Below are 22,416 nucleotides of genomic sequence, written 5' to 3'. Positions count from 1 at the left end.
TATATCACACTCATCTTCCAGAGAGGGAAAACAAGCTGTGGAATTTCTACTTGCTCCTCTGGGAATCACTCCAAGGGTGCTGGAGCTGCAGGGTTAGTAAATGGGGATGTTTTACCCCCAAACCATGGTGTTTTCCCAAAGCCCAGACACCTCCATGGAGACTGGAGGCCCATCCATGGAGGAGGAGGAGGAGGAATTCCATCTGCAAACCTCCTCTGTAGGCACCCGGATCAGTAACATCTGTTTCTCCAGAATGTGCTCAGTGCTGCAATATTACTTTTTTCCAACATTCCTCTAATGTGTAGTATTTTTTTATATGCCAAGTATGTCAAGGCCATAAATACTTTAACATGCAGAAGATGTGAAAGGAGGGAACTGTGTCCCTTTGGATGCCTTTCCCTTTGCCACAGGGACAGTGGGACTTGGGATGGGGCCTGGAGTGACAGGACAAAGGGGATTGCCTTCACCTGACAGAGGGCAGGTTAGATGGGATGTTGGGAAGGAATTCTTCCCTGTGAGGATGGTGAGGCACTGGAAGAAACTGAAGAGTGGCATCATCAGCAAACTCAACAACTTGAGAAGCTTCTAGAGGATTTTTGAAAAGAAATCCAGAGAATCAGTCGGTTCTTGCCAAAATCTGGAACCCATGTGGCATGGGAAATAATAGCCAGGCAAGGAGCTGAAGGAATGACCCTGGAGCTATAGAAACTTCGAATCGGTGTCCACCCACTGTGGCTCAGTTTTGGGGGAGGCCAGCAAAGGGAAATGTGCTGCAGGCAAAACATACTCCTTTGCTTTTATTTTTCTTCCAATAAATCAAGCAGTGTTCGGTGCAACTCCAAGAACTTTTGGCCTTTGGATTGGGAAGTGGAGCAGCAGGTAGGTGTGACGCAGGTTTTGCACAGTCACCGAACTGAACCCACCTTAAGCCAACAGAGAGGGTGAAAGGTAGCAGTGTTTTGGGGCTGAATTGGTGTTTTCAGGGCAAGGCAGCACCTCTTCTATAAAAGCATGTTTCTATCGACTCCTTAAGAAGTTGAGACTGGAGGGCTGTCTCCAGAAGCTGCCCCCTCCCCGTTGCAGGTCCCAGGTGTTTGTCTTGGCAGGAGGCAGTGTCTGCTCGGCCGGGGCTGGGATATTAAATTGAGGGAACACAGAGCTCTTGATGCTTTTCAATAGGCCTTCTATTTAGGTAGGGGCAGGATAGAGCTGTCAGCCACCTGTGATTGTCCAGCAGGGAAAAAAAGGAGGGATGAGAAGTGGGGGGAGAGCCCTGGAAAGGTTTTCCAATTCAATCCATAGAATGGTGGGAAGAAAGCGTTTTCTGGGAGGCAGAGCCTTGTGTAGGTTTGACTGCTGAGTCCTTTGCTGCAGTCCAGGCATTGTGGATGGAGAAATCAAGGATGATAGTGGCTGAAACAGTGTGGGATGGCACAAGGAACCTCCTGAACTGAGCTTTCCTCATGTGGAGAGCCTTGGTAAGAGATTTTGTCACAAGCTGAATGATCAGTGTGTGGCTCAAAGTGAGAATTAATCCAGGTGTGTCCTGATTCTGACACTTGGGGTAGTTCTCATTTTCCATATATATTCCAGATACGTATTTTGCATTTAATTTTTAAGGTGTGAGGGATGGTCGATTCATTTTGTTTCTGTAGAATGGAAATTTGGTTTAAATGGCCTTAAGATGAAGGACCAAAGGTTAGGGTGAGACATTGGGAAGACATTTTTCCCTGTGAGGGTGCTGAGGCCCTGGCATAGGGTGCCCAGAGAAGCTGTGGCTGCCCCATGCCTGGGGGAAGTGTTTGTACAGATTGGACAGGCCTTGGAGTGACCTGGCATAGTGGAAGGTGTCCCTGCCCATGGCAGGGGATAGAACAAGTTGGTCTTCAAAGTCCCTGCTAACCCCAACCAGTCCATGATTCTGTGTGGGAAACAAAGGGAGTCCATTTTGGATGCTTGTAGGAAATGCAGGTGGAAGCTGAAGGCAGAGTCCCTCTTTAGTGGATAAACCAAACCTCTGCTGGCTTCATGAGAGTGAGGGATACTCAGCTTCTCTTGGTCAAATAAAGGCTTCTTCTGCCCCACCACATGTTTTGAAGAATGGAAGGGGGGAGATGAAACATTTGGAGAAATCTCCAGGCTTTGAAATTCTTGTTGTACAGATCCTGTCTGTTTTCCTGTGTTGGTGCAGGTGTTGAACTCGATCTTGTTCATCCTCCTGAGCATGGTCTCTCCCATAAAACAAGACACAGGTAGTTCTCCCTTTTCCCACTGAATCCTTCAGTGTCTTTGGATTGGAAAGGAACTGCCTGGCTCTTTGACACGAGCCTGCTTCTCTCTGGTGAGAGCTGTGATCTTCTCATGATTCCCTTCTAGGCCGAGTCCAAGAGCACAGAGCAGCTTTATTACTCCATCTTTGCCCCTGTGTGTGGCTGAAGGGTCACACGTTGGAACCACCCTCTGGAGGGGAAGGGGATTTCGGTGTCCTTACATCCCTATGTTCATTCCTGATACTTTTCTTGCTTGTTTCTTACTAAAGATGACCACTTCATGTAGCCTCCTGCTGCTGAGCAAACTCCAGCCTGCTTATTCATCTGCTTCCACTTCTTGACAGTCTGCTCCGTTTGGAGATCAATGTAGAACCTTGAACGTGATGTTAAGTTCCAGTTTTTTAAGCTTACATCTCCCCTATTTCAACTTTTCCCAGTGAAGACCCAGCACTGTGGTGTTTCCAAATTACTGTGTATGACAGAGGGATGTCTGAGTCAGATAAAAGATGTCTGTAATACAAATTAAGAACCCCACGTAGAGAGATGCAGGGAAGCTCTGTGCATCTTGAATTCCCATATTGTGTTGCTGATTTGCTTAAAGCAGCTTTAGAGATCTGATCTCTCACTGTTCAGAGCTGGTTTAGGAGAAATAGCTGCTAATTAACACCTCGGTTCCCCAGGGTGTCACATCAGTGTTTGAAAAACTATTTGTAGTACAAAGGCACTAAGGACAGTTTAAAAACACAACTTAGAGCATTATCTCCTTTTTGAGAAATTCTGTGCGTTGCAAAAACACAAGGTGCTCACAATACAGATCGCAGCAGAGTCCGGGATGGAGACTGGCAGCAGAAGGTGAGAGCATCCTCTGACCTCGAGGTGTTGACCATGGGATGGTAGGATGGGTTTAACAGCCCAAGCCTCTCCTTCCCTCTGGTGATCGGTTTTAGAAGCACTTGATAATGGCCATCCCTGTGACTGCTGAACAAACTTCCTGACATTTTGAGGGTGGCCTTTCCAAAGCTCACCTGGGAATTAACTGCCTCACCCATACTGCAAACCGCTAGCAAATGGGCCATTTGACTTCCTAAAATACTTTTGGAAATCCCACCCATAATGTTTAATACTGAAGGTAAATGTGGCCATTAATGGACACTTCACAGCTCTCCATTGTGCTCCCTGAATGAAGGGCTCTTTCCTCTTTCCCTACAAACACCCCATGCATATTTATAGGGAATCACGTTCCCCCTTAAATGCTGTTGATTTTGGCTGAGGGAATGATTCCTTAGTTTAACCTGCCCTTGTAGGTTATTTTCTCAAGGCTTTATATTGTTTCTTATTCCCTTACGCTTTTCTGCATCTTTGACGTTTTTGGAGGGGGAAAAAAAAAAAAAAAAGCAATATTTTCCAGATTTTGCTTTGTCCAAGGGTTGTCCAGTAAAGAATACAAGGTTTGGTGTCCTCTGGGATGCCCTCCTAGGTGGGCTGCCTGGGCCAGACTGGATTTGGCCTTGCTCCCACTTACCTTTTATTATGAACTCCAGCAGCACTTGCTCTTGAATGTCAGTAACTCCATAGAAATCTCTCTGTTCACTGCACCGTTTCATCTGGGTCCAGGGGGACGGGAAGAACTGCAGGGATGAAAGGAATTAATGCTCAGCAGTCATGATTTAGACAGATACAGATACTGGGGAGCACTGTAGATGCAGGTGGGGTGCTGATGCGACCTTGGGCAGGTTTCTTCTGGATTCTCCCCTGTGAGAAGTGAGTCTGTAAAAAAGGAGTTGGTCCACTTCCCTGAGCCTCAGGGCTGAGATGGTGCTGGAAACGGGCAGATTTGTTCCAGCCACTATGCCCCAAAGGCTGCTTTTGGATTTTCGGTTGTCTTGTTGTCTTCCCTTTTTCACAGAACCCTGAGGACAGCTCTGGAGAACTCCACAGTAGCACGGATTCCAACCTGCCTCCTCCAGTGGATGGAAATTTTGAGTGTCATTAATTTAGAAGAAAAAAGTAGTAAAATTAATAGCATTCCAAGATTGGAGACTGCTTTCCTGGATTGCTCCATCAATGTGCTTTTGTGGAAAAAAAAGAAAATTTCCACTACATACTTTTTTCTTGAAAATCCACCGCAGCCTTTTCTCCAGGGAGCCTTGAAAAATACGTGCTGTGAGCACCTCCCTGGACATCTCTGTGGCAGGGGGGAAGGAAGCCCTGGGTTGGCACTACAGTTTACAGGGAGGATTCACTTGAAAATCCATAACCTGCTTCTGCCCCTTCGTCTCCATTCGTTTGGAAAACTTCAAGCTCTTTTTTTGGTGAAATCTGGGAGTAGGGGAAATAAATGGATGGGTTGCAGTAGGTACTCCAAGCACTTTATCCTTCATCCCTCTTGCTATTTGTTTTTAGAGCCTCGGGCTGGGTCTTTAGGCTCTAAAATGACACATGGACGTGTTTTCTCCCTTCCTTGCAGGCTGGAATGATAAGGACTGATGAGGATGAATACTTCATCGAGCCTTTGGAGAGAGGAAAGCAGATGGAAGAGGAGAAGGGGAGAATCCACATGGTGTACAGGCGGTCGGCCGTAGCGCAGCGTCCCAGCGCCGTGCTCCCCGATGTCCACACCGAAGGTACAGTACCCCTGGGGGCTGCTTGCACATCTCTCCCAGCTCACTCCACCCACAGAAGTTTTTGGAAGAGGCTGTACAACTCCTGTGTAAAGTTTGGGTCTGTTTCTTTCTGAGTAACAGCACAGTTGTGCCTGTTTATTGCTTTCCTCCTCCTGCTGGTTGCAAGGAAAGCGGTCTGAAGGCACTTGTGTTGATCAGATATATTTTGTCACATCCAAGAATTCCCCTCTGCCTAGAATATAATGTGGTTGCTCCATCTGAGAATAATTACCATGTCTGAGAATAATTATCATCGTGTAGTTTCATCCATTTGCTTGTGTGTCTATTTAATATTATGCAAATCCTCCTAAGCCAAGGCATTGCATGTTGAAGGTTGAGGGTTTTGAGGTTCTGGGCTCAGGATGACAGAGCAGCTCTGCACCCCTCAGTGCTCTGCCTTTATTTCAGTATCTTTCAGCTTCTCACCTTCCTGTGTTTACGTTGTGTTCACATATTGTTGAAACTGGAAAGGGTTTGGGAAATAAAAGAAGAAGTACTTAGAATGCACAGAACTAGGGGTGTTTGGCTTTTGGTACCCCAACAAGGCCACTCCAATTTAGTTCATGCATCTAGGGGAGTTTAGCCTGGAGAAGAGGAGGTTCAGGGAGACCTTCTCTGAAAGGAGGTCTAAACTCCCTGAATGGAAGTTGTAGCCAGGTGAGATTCAGTCTCTTCTGCCAGGTAAAAAGTGACAGGTCAAGAGGACATGGCCTCAAGTTGCACCAGAGCAGGTTTAGAGTGGATATTAGGAAAAATTTCTTCATGGAAAGGCTTGTCAAGCCCCAACACAGGCTGCTCAGGGCTGTGGAGGAGTCACCATCTCTGGAGGGATTTAAAAGTCATGTAGATGTGGCATTTGGGGACATGGGTTAGTGCTAGCCTTGGCAGTGCTGGGGCAAATAGCTGAACTCGATCTTGGAGGGCTTTTCCAACCTGAAGATTCCATGACCAGGGTTAAAGCAAAGTGGCCAGGCCTGTGGAGCCTGAGGAAATGTTTGCAGTGGTTGAGTTGTCTGTGTATGAGCTGCACATCGATGCCATGGAAACGTTCCTCTTTCTTCTCTGTCCTTGCTCCCCCACCACCATGCTTGGGCTCGAGGCAGAGATGCAGAGTGTGGTCTGCTCACGCTTTGGGAGTTCAGCCAGCACACACAGGAATCCGGGTTTTCAGTAACAGATGACAGATGACTCAACAAAACAGCCCTTAAGATAAAAAAATACTTAAAATTGTTGTTGTCAATGAAGTTGTAACAAAACTGGAAACAGTGTGACAGCCTTTCTCCACGGTGACACAGGACAGGCTGTGTCGTGTTCTCCTTACAAAATGTCACTTTTCTGAGAGGAAGGCTTCCAGCTCTAGCTATGTGGAAGGAGCTTGCAGTCTGACAGGACATGTGGTATTGCTGCAGGATCTGACAGGGTTTGGGGATTGCTTGGACACTGCTCAGACAATTGGACAGAATGAGCGTAGGAGTTGTTGTAAGTGGAAAAGCTGCCATCGTGTGAGCAAGGTTTTAGCAATGATCACAGTGCTGTGGGGTAGTGGTTGGTTCTCATGGAAGTCAGCACACCTGCCCACTTCTCTTGCCCTGGTTCCTTTATGGCTGTCTCTTTGGTGCAGCTTCCCTGAGCTGTCCTAAGTGGAAACCAGAAATCTGGGGTTCTGGGGAAGATACTGGGATGCCCCAAGCCACTGGGTTCAGCCTTCTCACCCTGAAGCAGCATCCTGTGCTGATTTCTGTCTGTGCTATCTGTGGCTCTGGACAGCCTCTTTAGGGAATGACAGTGGCCATTTGCATGTCTTGTTTTCATAAATTGCTTTCTGTAGAGACTGGTTTCTTTAGAAGCCTTACATGAGACACTAAAGAAATCAGATTGGAAATGCTGCCCCATTCCTGAGAGGAGTTTTTCTTTGTGTCTCTGCACACCCAGTTCAGGCCCCTTGGAGGATTTCTTCATTAATTACTGCCTTTTTATACCTCTGTCTTTACAGTCATTTTGGTGTGAGTAGTATCTCTTGCATGTAAATGGACCTGAATATTTGGGGTTTGTTTTGATACCAGGGAATTGTAGATAGTTTTATATCTTTTATGCTTAGAAAATGCCTCTGCTCTCACTCAATGATATCAGGGAAATATTTTCCCTATTTTGACAGGCTGTTGGCACGATAGACTATTTGTATGTCATCTGTCTGCTGATTCCAAGGGTCTTGTTTGACTGTATTCCTTGGAACCTGTCTTTCTTCTGCTAGGTGAGGCAGTGCAGGGAAGCAGTGGGTCTTGACCACCAAAGGTTAAAATCATTTTATTAACCCAAAATCCTACTTGCTTCTTGTGATGTCCATGGACAGGGTGTTTGCTGGTTTGAAGTGCTGAGCTCAGGGTGGTTCCCCTGGACAAAGGAAACTCTTCCCCTTCTGTGGGTGGAAGGCAAGGCCTCCCATGGGAAATCCCAGCTATTGAAAAAACACTTAAATGCAGTGGGATGTGACACTGGACATTTGTTTTTAAACATGTGGGATGAGCATCTGGTTAGGTCTGGTCTGGGAGTCATATCACAGAGCAGGACAGTGTCTAGAGGTCTCCATGGGTGTAAATACACATGACAGTGTCCTGACAGCTTTTCCATGTCAGATTGCCCTGGGATGACATTTGTAAGCTCCACTTCCCCAGTCATTGAAGTCTTGATCCTAAAGACACTGAACATCTGTGCTTCTCATTTGGGTTGAGTACTACAGGTAGTCAGCATTCATGTTGTGTTACTCCCAAGTAATGTCTCTTAAATCAATAAATACTTATCCTTAAGGGCAGAAAGAAACAAAGGCAAAGTCTCCGTGTCGGGGGTGAAGGGTCTGAGGGACAGAGAGCGAATGAACTGTGCAGACTGAGCTGCAAAAATAGACCAGTGTAGGAGGCTGTCATGTTAAAAGATGATTTAAATAAATCCTTAGGATTTTCTCTCCATGATAGCTGTTTTGCTGAGGAATGGAAGGAAATGCTGTCAGGACAAGCCTGAGCTTGGGAGGTTTTGGAGGTATAAGAGTGATATTACTCTTTCTGGGTGGGATGAAAAGAAGCTGCTCCTTGTTAATAATCTGCCAAACATCACTGAAATGTGTGTTCATTGATCTTATTCCTTGAAAGCACTCAGGAACAACAGAAACAGGCAAAGAACCTGTAGAATTTGCAATCAAATTTGCACCTAGGAGGCCTTCTGTGCAAGTTCTACTGAATTTGGCTCAGGAGTGTGGTAAAATAAAACCCAAGCTTCGTTTTGGAAACATAAAAGCCCCATCCAAGTCCCATGGAGTCAGTGGGAGCACTCAGACTTGCATCAGTGGGATGATGAGGCAGGGTTTGGATCATATGCTGCTCAGGCTGATAACTGGGTATTCAGTTTATCTTTCCTTCTGTTCATTTATCATTTTTTCTGTGCACTTTTGTATGGTAGAATGATGACAACCAGCCCTGAGCTTAGCAGTTACACGACGTGGTCATGTACTCAGAGCTTTCCTATTCCATCCTCCTCTTCACACCATAGTATTTTTTTAAATGACAACCTATTCACCCAGCAAGCACTTGAGATGAAAGTATTTTTGTAATTACTTCCTAACAGTGGGAAACAAGGAGTAGGAGCCTTTATCTCCCAGCTTCCTTTCAGGATTTTCATTTTCCCCAAAGAACCAAAGTGCTTGTGTGTCTGATGGGGTTGCCATGGCACTGGCTCGAGTGTCTTTGTCCCAGGTGGGAAACATGTAGGAGGAAGAAATGATTTGGGAATTGCTCCTGGTTGCCTGGGAATGAAGCCCTGGAATAGAAGGTAGAAGAATGGGAAGACTATTGCCTGCTTGGGAGACCTCCCTCTGCACTTCCCCAGGCACATTAGCGGTTCTCAGGGACGCTGTCGTGCCTGAGGGTGTCTGAACTCTTTCTCAGCAGAATTTCTCATGACCTGTGTTCTGGTGGAGGAGATTTTTGCTGCTGCACAGCCCACCACACAAGTTGGTGCATCAGAACAATGGGGAAGATGGGAACGATTTCTGTGTAGAGTCATTAGAGCACGTTGTGTAACATCCTCTGCTCAGTATGGACATTGTTGTATAATCCCAGGATCCCAGCATGGTCTGGGTCAGAAGGAACCTTAAGGATCATCTTGCTCCACCCCTTTCCACGGGCAGGGACACCTTCCACTATCCCAGCTTACTTCAAGGCCCATTCAACCTGGCCTTGGACACTTCCAGAGATGGGGCAGCTTCTTTGGGCAGCCTCTGCCAGGGCTTCACAACCCTCACAGGGAAGAATTTCTTCCTAATATCTGGTCAAAAGTCTCCCTCCAGCTCTCCTGTGGAGAATGGGTCACCAATAACTTGTACTGATGGCAATAGCCTGTGTTGTCTGAGGACATCCTGTTCTTTGTCCAGTGCTTCTGCAGCTTTTGCTTTTAATTTAGCCTTCTTTTCTTAAATTGAAACTTAAGTGGACTCTCTGAAGTTCTTCACTGAAGGTGGTTTGTGGGTTTGGGCTTTTTCTTTTTTTTTTTTTTTTCAGGTAACAATTTGCTTAAGGAAAAGGTAATCAAATAGAACAGGAAGGGCACAGTGTGGTATGAAAGAAAAGGAGTGTTGGTGGTGGATGCATAGGAAGCACAGGGAAACACAGACTTTGTAGTGAGGAAAAGCTTACAATTCTCTTTTTGAGAAAGAAAAGCTTGAGCAGGAGTGGATGAGAAGGTGCTGTGAAGTGACTGATGTGCTCTGTCTGTGTCAGGGAGGTTGTGCCTGATGATGAGAGCAGGAACATCCATCTGCTTAAGTCGTCTTCTATTCTTGGCAATAACAAAGGAAAATGAGTTTTAAATAAAACCAAGAATAAAGGCTTCATTCCAACTGCAGGCACCCAGTGCCAGAGTAGTAAAACACACAGAAAAATCTGTATGAAGGGAAAATTGAAAAAATGGAGACAGGTCAGTACATTCAGCTTGTGGCCATTCCAAGGCTCATACTGTTTTCCAATAAAAACTCCCTGTGCCCCCAAATTGCATAGGAAGAAGAAAACTTCCAATAAACAGTGGTGCTAACAGACAGGAGAAGTTTTTAAATATTGTGTAAGCAGCTGGTCCTATGTGAAGGAGCCTGTTTGGTTTATAGATGACATTCTCAAAGTAATTTGGGAGGGACATGCCAAGGTGAGGATCACCCTTGGGTGGTCCATGTAGGACTGAGGTCCCTGGCTTGGATGTGAAGTGGCTCATTTCTGCTGCTGGGTTTGATCAGAAGGGTGTGCAGGAGGTGGTTAAAAGTGCTTTTTATGGGCCAGGACATACATACCAGCATGGCAGTCTGTGAGAATATGGGAATGAGAATGAGAAGAGCTGCCTTATCAGGGGGAGTTGCTGTGAATTAGAGGTCAGGAACCAGAGGAAATGAATCCTCCCACAGCTTGCGGGGGCTGAGGCTTGTTCATGTGTTTCACATCCTACAAATTTAGGACTGAAATGAGAGCACCGAGAGACTTTCTCTGGGAGCAAAGAGCCTGTGTTCTACAGCAGGCTTTTGATGGGAAAATGAACTAAAACATAGCAGTTCGTGTCATAACATAAAAGAGTAATTTCCATACCATATGACTCTTGCTAGGCTTTCTCCTCCTGAATTTCCTGCAGTTTTAGTGTTTTTCCCCCACTGTGAGACACTGGTTTTTAAATGGGTTTGATACTCAGTAAATTTGTAGGAAGATTCTAGAAACAGCTTAAAAATCCAAACTAAGGGCAATTTAATTCATTTGTATCTTTGAACATACCTGGATGAGGTGTTGGGATCTGTGGTTTATGAGAGGGAAGGAAAATGCATCTGGTGTGTTTTGAAGGAGCAATTTGGATGCCATGCTCCTGCTTTTGATCGGGTCCATGTGAGGTTACTGTGGAATAATTGTTGCTGTTCCCTATGTGTTACACCAAGATGTGCCAGAGCTCTCTCCACTCTTCCCTTGATCCCTTCCAAACGTGGTGGAGATGATGAGTACACTTCTCTGGTTTGTGGGGTGACCCCGAACTGGGCAGCTGGAGCTGACAGCAACTGGGATGGAAATTCCTGACGTGACAACATCAGCCTCATACTTCACGTTGCTCCCAGGGGACTGAGTTTCTTCAGCTCCATTGCTGGGTTACACAAGTGCATAAATCTTTCCAAAATGCAATAGTAAAACACTGCAGAGTAACAGCATGACCCAGCTGTTGTTTGCTAAGAAAACAGGGGTTTTTTTCCAGAATACCTTGCCTAATCATTCTTTGGATTATTCCAATAACATGGGACGGGATCAGCCAGATAATTAGGGTTCTGGAGGTTATTAAAAGTCACACAAGTCTGAGTCTGCAGTTAGAGTTGGGAAGGAGGGAATTGATGTCTCATTGAAGCTGCCTTCTCGTGTGTGGTGAGGAGGGGAGGCTGACCTGTGGGAAATCTGTGTTGGATTCATCACATACCGTGTGGTTTGGGAAGAGAACCCAGGGAGGGATGAAGAGCTTAGCTGCCTTGTACTTTAGGAGTAGCCAAGGGAAGCGTTTTGCTGGTGTGTCTTCCTTTGCAGCATTATTGGCAGGGCCTATTTCTAACCCTAGAAAAGGTTGAGGACTATGTGTAGGAGCCCTGCCTTTGTGTCTCCTTGGGCATTTTACCTCTCCCCCCAGGTTACAAGCAGGCTGCTGCCTCCCAGCAGTTAGTGACATGCCTGCAGAGAATAGCTCTGTCCTTCCCGTTGTTCCTGCTAACAGGCTCTGTCCATCAGGTGGCTAGAAATGATAGGATTTTCCTTTCTCTCCCGTATTCCTGCACAGGGTGCCTAACAGGGACCTGGATACCTGGAGAAAGCTGGATTCAGACACTGGCATCCTCCATGGAGGACAGGGAGTGATGGGTTGTGAGTGTGTGAAAATGCACACTTGATTAGCAAGTGCTATCTTTTTATAGGAAATCACGATCCTGTAGCCATAAATGCAAGATCTGGATCCCAGAGTTTGGATAACAATTTGTTTGCCAAATAATTTTGTTCTATAATCCTACAGACATCAGATAAATCGACACCACCTGGTTATTGCAAATTAGAATAAAAACTTCCAAATACACTGATCATCTTGTGCAAGATCCTAGTAATGTCTAAGATCTTTCAACTGCAGCAGGGATAAACACAGTGTAAACTGAGCTTTTTGAGTCTCTTCTGGAAACAGTAACAGGTGATGCTAGGCCATCCAATGAACTTTGTGCTTTCTTAATGGAGAGCTCTGTTCTGCCTTTCCAGTTCTCCTCACTAATAGCTCCAGAGAGCACAGTCACGATTTCCAGGAGGAATACTAGGTGTGCTTTTCTCTCTTTGACAATAAATCTGTTAGAGGTATTAAAGTAAGATGTAGTAGTAACTCTAATTATGAGAGTTAGATGGGTGAGAGAGTCAGTGTTGGGTCTGTGGTGGCTTTTGAGCATCAAAGTGACCTCTGGGCCTGAAGGGTTTGGGTGTGTTTCCTCTGTTTCATGTCCAAGTTAATGCTGAAATAGTTGACCAATTTATTATGTCCCCTGTTCCCTCCTGTCCAGGCTCTGGGCAGCGTGTTTCCAGGGGTATAGTGAGATCTGAGAAGGTTCCTGCAAGCAGGCAGTGGAAGTTTGTGTGTCTGGGGATTTCTGCAGTCTGCAGCATGGGCCAGCCTCACACTGCCTGGGGCAGGGTTCGATGGGGCACTGGGAGGGAATTCCCCACTCTGGGACTGCTGAGGCCCTGGCACAGGGTGCCCAGAGAAGCTGTGGCTGCCCCTGGATCACCTGAAGCGTCCAAGGCCAGGCTGGAGGGGGCTTGGAGGAATCTGGGCTAGTGGAGGGTGTCTGTAACCCAGGAGAAGAGGACCCTGGGGCAAGAGAAGAAGCTGCTGAGGATATTTCTTAGGAGCTTGAGCACAATCACTGGGAATGCCTGCAGGCTGCTCTGCCAAACAGTGATTTACTTTTCACTCAGCTCTTGGACTTGCTAACTAAGTTAGGGAGCTAATTAGGAACCAGCTATCAATTAGTGTCTTCTCCTTCTTTTGTTTCTGGATGTAGATTTCCATTTGCCTTTGAGTATCTGTGATTTGATGATGAAGATTCTTCGTGGGGTTTTTTTTCACTTGCATAGGGCCAAAAGGAAGCTCAACCCATGGTGAAACTGCATTCTGACCTTCCATGTTTCCTCACAACATAGAGCAAGTATCCCAAACTTTATTTAAAAGTCATGCTGTTGAACATGAACAATTCAGCTGGTGCTTCTAGACTGACAGCAATTCCAAGTATATCTCTTGCTTTCATTTGATCTGTGGCAAAACCGGTTTTGAAAGCTCCTGAGAAGTACCTCAGGATGAAAGGGTACCTCATTATATATACTCTGTGGCTTATGAAGAAACTCTAATTGATAGCATTACAGATGATGTAACTAGTAGCATCATAGATTTTGTTGATTTTCAGCAAAAGCCCTGTATTCCATAGATCTATGTTAGCAATAAAAATCCAGTTCACAAAATAATTTATTATCTGATTTATTTACTTTTTGGATGCTCAGTTTTAACCAACTGGCAGTGAGTATCCAGAAACCATGTAATTAATTTTGGGAACTGTTGTAATTAGTTTGTCCTGAGCAGTCCTTGAAAGTGTACTACCATATCCCTGGGTTCTGCTCAGGTTCTTCCATAGCCAGCTCCGTGTTCTTTTTATTCCTGGTCACAAGTGAATTTGCAAACAGATGCATTTGAGCCTTCTGTTTGGTATTTTAATGGTATTTTTCAATTTGCTTTTACGGGGTTGATTCTTGATTTATTTCAAGCCCCTTTTCTTAATCAGAGTTTTCTCTGCCAAGAATAAGAAACAATATAGTTTCATTACTTCCAGCACTTCAAAGCTTCCAAGTTTCTGATGTTGAAAACATTTACTACTAGAAGTAAAAATCAGTCTTCCTTTAGTTAACAGTGCTCTTTAATAGGGAACACAAGGGGAGATAAATCAATTAAAACTGTCTGTTCTTTGAGGGCTCATGCAGCACTGTGCCATGTTGTGGGGCTTGATTAGACACTTGGTGTAATTGGAGGAAGGCTGATGAAGTTCTGACCTGCTCAGATCTGCTTCGTTTGCTCTTTGTCAAACATATTCTTTTTTTTTTTTTTTCCTTTTGCTGGCGAGACAGAATCATCATTCATATTTATTTTTTTACATCTGAGGTTTGTCAGGCTGCTTGGAAAAACGGGACAATGAGAGCCATCTGGGCATCCCATCCACTTCCATTTGGAAACATCTGCATTGTTATTAGGAACGGCTCACCAGCACTGCAGTGAGCAGATGTGTTCTCTTTGCATCTCCAGGCTCACTTAGAATTTCTGATAGTGAGAGGAATTCAATAGGCACTAAACCCCAAATGCCTGTTTCTTGATCAGGCCCTGTAATAGCACTTATTTGGGATGTTTGTTCCCGTGTAAAGAGGAAACCTGTGGCATTGGAGGGAGGAAGTGATGGAGGAAAGCCAGCAATGTCTCCTGCAGGTCATTCCACGTGTGTATCTGTAGGACTTCAAGCTGAGCACTTGTCTGCTTCAGCCTTTGCCACGCAGGTTGACTCACAGCTGTTCATCACATGTAAGGCTCCATGGAAATCCAGAGTCCTCTGCCTCCAGCTGCCCCATCTCCTTTCTTAAAGCCTGAAGAAATTAGACTTTACATTTGGTTAAAGAGAGAGAACTCCCGGTGTTGAATGTAACATCCCTTTTCTGAGCCTCACAGGTGATGGCACAGTGTACAGGTGTTCAGGCTGCCAACTCCACATAACTCCATATTTTGCAGTCCCTGTACAAGCTTCCAATGAGGGTGGTGAGGCACTGGCACAGGTAAAAGGTGAGATGGTGTGTGTCTGCAATGCCAGGGAAGCTGAGTTAGAAGCTGGAAAACCAGGGAGAAAGTGGAAAGCTGCACTGCTGGACAATGAGTTCCCTCAAGTGCATTTCTGTGCAAGAGCAGAACTGGACAACCAAGAACATCTGTGAAACCTTTTAGGTACTTGGGACATAATGAGCTGCTTTCAGCATCTTCTGTGAAGGCTTATTTGGGCTGATGAACATATTTACAGCTTGAGTGGGATATTCAAAGACACTGCAGGTTATTACCCCAACTAGAAGTGGGTGAGTTGATGCCCACAGCTGGGAAATCCTGAATCCCAAGCAGATACTCAGTCTTGCTAATGACTTGGATGTTATTTGTTTTTCAGGATTTTAAGGTCAGCAGTGTAGTGATCTTTGTGCTCAGCTGGGTTTTTGAGGCTGTTTGTTGTGGGACACCCCCTTCCTCTGTGGATGTGGTATCTGGGTAGAATGGCCTTGTGCATATTTTTGCTGTTATCTTGGACACTCTCGTGGTCCATGGGCTGTTGGGAAATAGCTTGGGCTTGGACACATTTGTTGCTCTTGGAATGTTGACTTAGAGTGCATTCATGGAAAAAAAGCAGGAGCCCGAGTTCAACAGCATTCAGTGACAGTTTATAGTTGGAGCTTTTCCTTTATATTTATGCCAGTGGAATTTTGAGAAATGGCTGAAATTCCATGTGGCGAGAAAGAGAGGCTTATTATCCGTGACTAATGCTTGGATACACTTCTTAAAATTGGTATTATTTGCTGTTGTGCCACTTCTACTCTTCTGCTACACTGGTTGATTCTGTTGTTTCCTAATTCTGAGCAGCCTTTCTTTCACCTTGGACTGTCACTCCCACATCATTCCCACTACCATCCTCCTTTGGGAGTTCAGCCACGACAACCACACTATCAAACTGGGATCCAGAGCTGGGATAAGCTCACCTTTGTGTTAGTTAGGGGTGGAATCCAAGGTGGACGCTGCATTTTTGGATGGCAGGATTGAAAATCGAACTCCTGATAGCTTTTGGTGCATAGGAGTGTCTTTCTTGCTGCGTTTTCTGCAACACAACATTTGACTAAGCATTTCTTCTTTGTAATTCTGAGGCGTTAAATTTATTGTTTAGCTTAAAAGGTCCTTTTATGTGTCTAAACTGAACACTTAGGCTGTTTTCCTTCCTTCTGCAGAGCAGAACTGTCTTCTTTTTGTCATATTTCTAGTCAGACCCATTGTATATTCAGTGGAAAATTCTTCCTAAATCTTCTCCCCTCTCCCGTTTTTCTCCTTTTTATTATTGTGCTTTTTCTCGCTGTCTCTGTTAGCTTTCCACCAGACTGGAGGGCTCATTAAAGCAACACTGTGCAGGAAATGGAGAGAGGTGCAAGAATGGGACCCTGCTCGCCAAAGAGGGAAAGTTGGCAGCTCTCCTCTCACAGGAAAATTCCTTGGATTTGAGGAGCAGCTTCTTTGAGAGAGTGCTGCTGAAGGGGCATGAAACACTTGGTGAAGTGTCATTCCACAAATAAATGGCATTTTGGATACTCACAGATTGTGATGAGGTTCTAACAATAATGCTCCAATTTATTTGAGTTGGAGTTGGAAATGTAAGTTTTATCTGAGTGTTCTTGAGTGTCAGGAGGGAGAGGGTGGTTTCTGGATAGAAAGAAGTACTAATTCCCTATGGAAGGTGCTTCCAGCAGACCTCACCTCCCACGGCAGACTGCAGGGATGAACCTTGCCCAAAAACTCCTTCTCCTTAGTCACAGCTTTTTTCAAGAGAAATAATCCTTGAAAGAATGGTCTTTCAGGTCAGAACAGGAGAATTTATGATGATGACTCTGTGCTATTTTGGACGGGATCGGGATGGGGAAAAGGAGAGGGGAATGATCAAAATATCCTGTGTGGAAAGAGGGCGACTTAGATTCGTTCCACATCTGTGCGAGGTGCAGGCGAGGCTGGCACACTCGTAGGAATGTGGGGAGGTGGAAAGGAAAAATAGTGCATTGTTGTGTAGGAGTCTATATGAAAAAAGGAAAGTATAAAGGGTTGGTGGATTCATAATGAAAATATTCTGTGTCTGTTTTGAAGGCCAATGTTTGGGCCTTGCAGAAAACTCTTCCCCCCCGAATGGCCACAGGAAAGCGTCGATGGGACTCTCATGTTTGCAAACCAATTCTGTGGTGTGACAGTGAAAATCAACCCTCCTAAGCTGCCTGTTGGCTGTTTTTTTCCTCTAAAAATAGTGTGATGTCAGTATGTGTAATGTCAGGCTGTGTAAGTGTATCACACGTACTCCGTGCCATTGTAGACAGAGCTGTGGGTAGTTGAGGTTCTGCTCTGTAAGGAATTGTGAGAATTGGGAGTTAGCTTTTGCTTCAGGACTGTTCTCTCCTGTCAGCCTTTCCAGTTTTGAAATCCTGGGAGATGGCAGAGGCTTGGACTGACTGTCTGTGATTTCACAAAATCTGCCTGTGTGATACTGAATACTATTTTTCAAGGAAGAATCAGAATTTGTCGGCCCAGCACAGCTAGCTGGAATATATTTAAAATCATTCACTTCATGTATTTTTTTATTCCTCAAAAAAAAAAAAAAAATACTCCACAATCATTAATTCAGCCAGTTCTTGTGTACAAGTTAATTAAAAAATTAAGGATTTCAGTTTGAGATAGGGTTGATGGGCAAATGAAACTCTGCAAAACTTCAGGTGTATTTACCTTAATACCTACGTATTGTCGTCCAATGTATGTACCCAAATGTTTATCATAGGATTGTGGAATCCTGGGGTGTTTTGGGTGGGAAGGGACCTCTCATGTACATGGACATGGCTCTGCTGCTGCCTGGCACGTGGCTGCAGCAGTGGAGCAGTCCTGCCTTGGACGTGGCCACTGTCACTGCAGGTGCACGGGCTCATCAGAAGGCTGGGCTCCAAAACCCAGCTGTTGGACCTCTCCCGAAGGTTGGAATCCACTTAGTGCCAACTGAGCAATTAAGGACAATTCTGCTTTCAGCTACATTAAGGAGTAACAGGGGAGGAGGACATTGGGAGGAAGTGACCCATTGTCACACACAGCACACTTTGTGACTCACTGTCACTGGCAGGGTGTTTGAAGTTCTCTTTGTCTCGGTAATGTGGGCCGCATAAATACTTTCCCACATTTTTTTCCAGTTATTCCTTTTATGTGAGTGATTACAGTGAATGCCATTCCTCTGTCTCCTTTAAACCTTGGTCTCAGCAGAAGCCATGGGATAGCTGAGTCTGTCCCTGGTGTTCACATCCTTGGTTTCCACCTGTGCCATTGGGTGGCCGTCTGAGGGAATCATACTGAGGGTGTTGAAGAATATTTTGGCCTTCTATACCCATTAAGGAGTTCATTCAGTTTAAAATGGAACCAGGCCCAGCTATTCTTCCTGTCCTGAGCCTTCTGTGAGAGATAGAAAGAAGTGGCTTTAGGCCAAATAAATTCAGAAATCTCCTTTGATTTCTTTATGTGCAACACTTCTAGCTTTGGCACCTGGACAGAGCTTTGTCTCTTCCCTCCTTCACTTCTCATTTGGCCTTTTAGACTTCAGATGTAAGGTGGTTGGACTTGAGATTCTTTCAGGCCCTTTCCACCCTTAACAATTCTGTGATTCTGTGTTTCATTGTAACAGGTCACATGCTCACTCCAGCTGGTGACCTCTCGATGGATTATCCAGATTCCAGAGCTCCATCTCACAGATAGGCCAGGGGAGGGCTGCCAGGGCAGCAGGCAGGACCCACATCCCAGTGTTAGCTGGTCCTTAAATTGCTGTGGTAGTGGTCTGCACTGTCTCTCAGAGGTTCAGGAGAACTTGGAGCAAGTCAGTGAGAAGTATGTTTGTGTCTGTTTCGTTTACAGGAAAAAACATTTCAAGTACCTTTTTGCTTTTTCCACTGTTGCCACCACAGTGTCCTTGAGCATTTTTGTAGTAGCAGGTTGCTGTGCCCCACCTTGTCCCCACTGGCATTCTTCCCTTGGATTTTTATAGTGTTTTCAGTGTTGCTCATTACTCTAATGGAAAAGCTTAGCTGCCTCAGCTGCTCGTGGCTCTGCTCTCCAGCTGGACGTGAGTTCTGGCTGTCCAGAAAAGCCCTTCAGACAAGCTCTTTGGCTTCTCCACAGGCAGGAGAAAGCAAATCTGTCCCGGAAAAGGGCAAAGATTCTTTCCTGAGATTTCTCCTTGCATGGATCAGAGTGGCAGGCCTCAGACTTGGGGATTTTACATCCTCTGTGGGGCTGGTCCAGAGCACACATTGAGGATATTTAGGTGAAGTGTTAAATTGTTCACTGGTGGCTTGCACACAAGTCCTTCCTCAGCAGCTGTCAAGCTCTGTCCCTCGTTCCCCGGGGCTGGGGAGGATGGAGTGTCAGTGTGCTGTGTGAGCAAGGCACAGCTCCCTGCTCCGAGTAATCCCCTTCCGCGGGAGCCGGGCTGTCCCGACGTGCCGCTGCTGTGTCTGGACAGTGTAGCAGGCTTTGCTGACTTCCAGAGGCTTAGGGCAGATCAAGTGGTGATCAGAGGGTAATTGCTGTTGACAGTGGGCAGTGGGCTGCTGGCTGATGAAAAGGGCTGTGGCTGGGCCTGCACAGGATCCCCAGCCAGGCTGTGTCCCCTTGCACGGTTCTTGTGGCAGTAAAAGCTCCTGCATGTTTAGGAACACATTCCTTACACAGCTTTTAAAAATAAGCAGCTGTGTGTAAACACAGCTCCCCCTTTATCCCAAAAAATGAGCAACCCAAGGAGTAGTTAGTGCCCTCACTGTGGAAACTGCTCCCCTTTGCCCCAGCCTTTGCCACTGAAAATTCATTTACTGTCTTTTCCCTGGAAGCTGTGGCTGCCCCGTCCCTGGAAGTGTCCAAGGCCAGACCGGATGGGGCTTGGAGCAGCCTGGGCTGGGGGAAAGTGTCCCTGCACATGGCCAGGAGGCTTCAAGCTCCCTTCCAACCCAAACCATTCCATGGGTCTGTGAAATAGGAAGCTTGGCTCTTGCTGTGCTTTCAGCCAGCTGGCAGAAGCTGGGTCAGATGCCAAGGAGTGAGGAGTGAGAGAATTTTAAGGCCTTGCAATAATGACTTAGTTAATGAGCACTGGGGGGACTGCATCCCTGCCAAAGCAACTTCCTCGAGAGTTGGAAGCTCCCAGTAGTGTTCTGGTGCTGAAAATACCTGCTTAAAGAGTTTAGAGCCTGGAATTCCTGTGAAGCCTGTTGGGATCTCAGGGAAGCTGCCCAAAAATGCAGACAGCTCAGTCCATCCAGCATTTCTTCTTCCAGTAAGTTCTGAATTAGCAGATAAATTGTGAATGCAACCTGTGCTTTCAGAATGTAGTGGGTACTCCCCTGTCTGGATTGCTCTGTCCTTTTACAGTGCATTATTCCAGTTAGGAATCCAAGGATGCTTTAAGAGTACTCCTTTGTGAGGTAAGAATGATTTTTGGGTTGATGTAATGATACATGAAGGCATGAGTGCTTTTAAGGTTGTTAATGCAGAACTCTCTCGTGTTCCTGGGCGAGTGTCTGACTTGGAAAGTCATGGATTGGATGCTCTTAAGTGCTGGAAACTTTAGGAGCAAAGCCTTGCCACTGTGAGCTGTAAAATCAAGCCCTCCCATACCCAGGCTGGGTTTGGTTCCAGCATCCCAGGTACTCAGGTGTGCCCCTCAGCAGTGGGCCAGGCTGCACATTGTTGCTGACATATTTTTTCTCGTCTGCAAACCAAATTTCAGAGCCTCTATAGATGCTTTTTCCATACTTTTGGACATTGATACAGATGATGATTTTGCAAAATGGGACTTTTTTTCCTTTTTATTTTTCACCTTTTATTTCAGCTGTGTTTAAAGGATGCCATTGATACTGAATTGAGGATTTGGGTGTGGTGTAGAGTGACAAAGGGATGGCTTTGCTTGGTTTATTGTGTCCAATATGTGACCCACAGACTTCTACATGTCCTCTGTCTGTATGTAAGCACCAGCAGAAGGTGTTGCTCAGGTCTCCTAAAATGCCAGATCCAAATGCTCAAGTCTTCTTCATGTGTCCGAAAAAATTCTGGCCTTTACCCAACAGAATGTTCTCCTGGGGTTAAAGCAGAAAAGTTCAGTTTATTACTATTAAAGTCTCTGAGCTACATGTCTAAGTTGCTAAACTGAAGAAAGAGTAACAGCTTGTAATAATGTCTTAGTAAAAGACCTGGAATTGTCAAGAGACTATTTTAAACACATTTTCATACTTCAATATTCAGGGTCAAAGCTGGACTCCAGCCCTACCCATAATTAGGTTTTTTGAATAATGACATGTAGTAAATACATATTTTTAACCTGTTCTAAAAAAAAAATCCACAAACAAAAATAACCACCAAATCACCTGTACCTCCAACATAAAATTATGATGGAATTCTTGCTATATATGTAGAGAGAGCCAAAGAATTAAAGCAATGGGAATGGGAGGGTTTGTTGCTACTAGGAAAGCAGGAATTCCAGGAGACATGGTTTGTAGTTGTAGAATAATTACCTCTTGGCTAAGTTGGCTGTTAGGGCTAAAGCCCAGCTAAAAATAAGGTGCAGAGCAGATGAGCCAGGGCAAGGGCGGGCAAGCCCTGAGGCCGTGCTAAGCCAGCAGAGCTGTGATGTGCTATTGGTGGTGGCCAGGCAAGGAGCTGCTGTGTGTCTGTGTCTGTGTGTCTGTGTGTGGGTGTGTGTGTGTGTGTCCCTGGGCTGTGCAGAGAGCAGCCTCTGTGGCTTCTCCTCTGCTTGTGTAGTGTCCTCCCTCGCTCTGCTTTTCATCATTAGAGAGCAATATCTTCATTCCAAACAAGCTGGGTTTGATCCTGAGCCTTATTCCTCTTCTTCTGATTCTGTGTTAGAGCCTCACAGTGACAGCCCCACCAGCACCATCCCTGCCAAATTTCTGCAGGTCTAAAAGCACTTTCACCATGAATCAGGTGAGTGCAGAGCTGTTCACACTATGCAGGGAGTGTGTCAGGCGTGTTCTCCAGCACTGAGAACCCTGGAACAGGCTGGCATTCCTCTTTGCTGTTTGTTTCTGGTCGTGGGATGGAAAAAGAACAGTTAATAGTTGACCTAAATTCAGGCCTAGTTAATTATAGTTTCCTTAAGTTCTGGCTTTGTTCTCTGTGTGTATGCTGCCAGGTAAGGATAACCTGCAGTCCTAGAAAGCCTCATGCCAGGGAGGGAAGTGATGACAAGAAAATTACAGGGTAAAATTCCAGCCTTTTCTATTGGAAAAGTTTATCCTGGGTTGGCTCTAAACAGAATTGAAATACATGGAGGATTATGCATTTCTACGTGGCTCCCTGAGCGTGCCACTGGCACCGAGCCCTGGTGTGAATGAGGGCTGGGAGCTGAGAGCTGTTCTCACTGATGCTGCAGGCAAGGGCAGAGCCTTCCCGTGATGTCAGCACAAGGAATACAGTGCAGGAAATCTTCCATCCTTCCCAGAATCACTGTGCAGCTGGAACTGCTCAGGTACCAGGGAAGCACATGGAAGCAGTCAGTACTCCACAATGTTTCCTTTGCTCTTTTAAGTGTAAGAACAGAGTAAGAT

At 45.6% G+C, this 22,416-nt stretch overlaps 1 protein-coding gene across 1 annotated transcript in view; it reads left to right on the top strand.

Annotated features, from left to right (window-relative positions):
- Positions 1-22,416, top strand: part of ADAMTS3 (ADAM metallopeptidase with thrombospondin type 1 motif 3) — a 56,131-nt gene that overhangs the window by 14,576 nt on the left and 19,139 nt on the right. The window contains exon 4 of the mRNA XM_014884939.2: positions 4,738-4,894. Coding sequence (XP_014740425.2) covers positions 4,738-4,894 — 157 coding nt within the window. The remainder of the gene's footprint in view (positions 1-4,737; positions 4,895-22,416) is intronic.

Source organism: Sturnus vulgaris, chromosome 4 (genome assembly GCF_052056855.1).
Source record: "Sturnus vulgaris isolate bStuVul1 chromosome 4, bStuVul1.hap1, whole genome shotgun sequence".
NCBI lineage: Eukaryota > Metazoa > Chordata > Aves > Passeriformes > Sturnidae > Sturnus > Sturnus vulgaris.
This window is presented reverse-complemented; position numbering and strand designations above follow the sequence as displayed.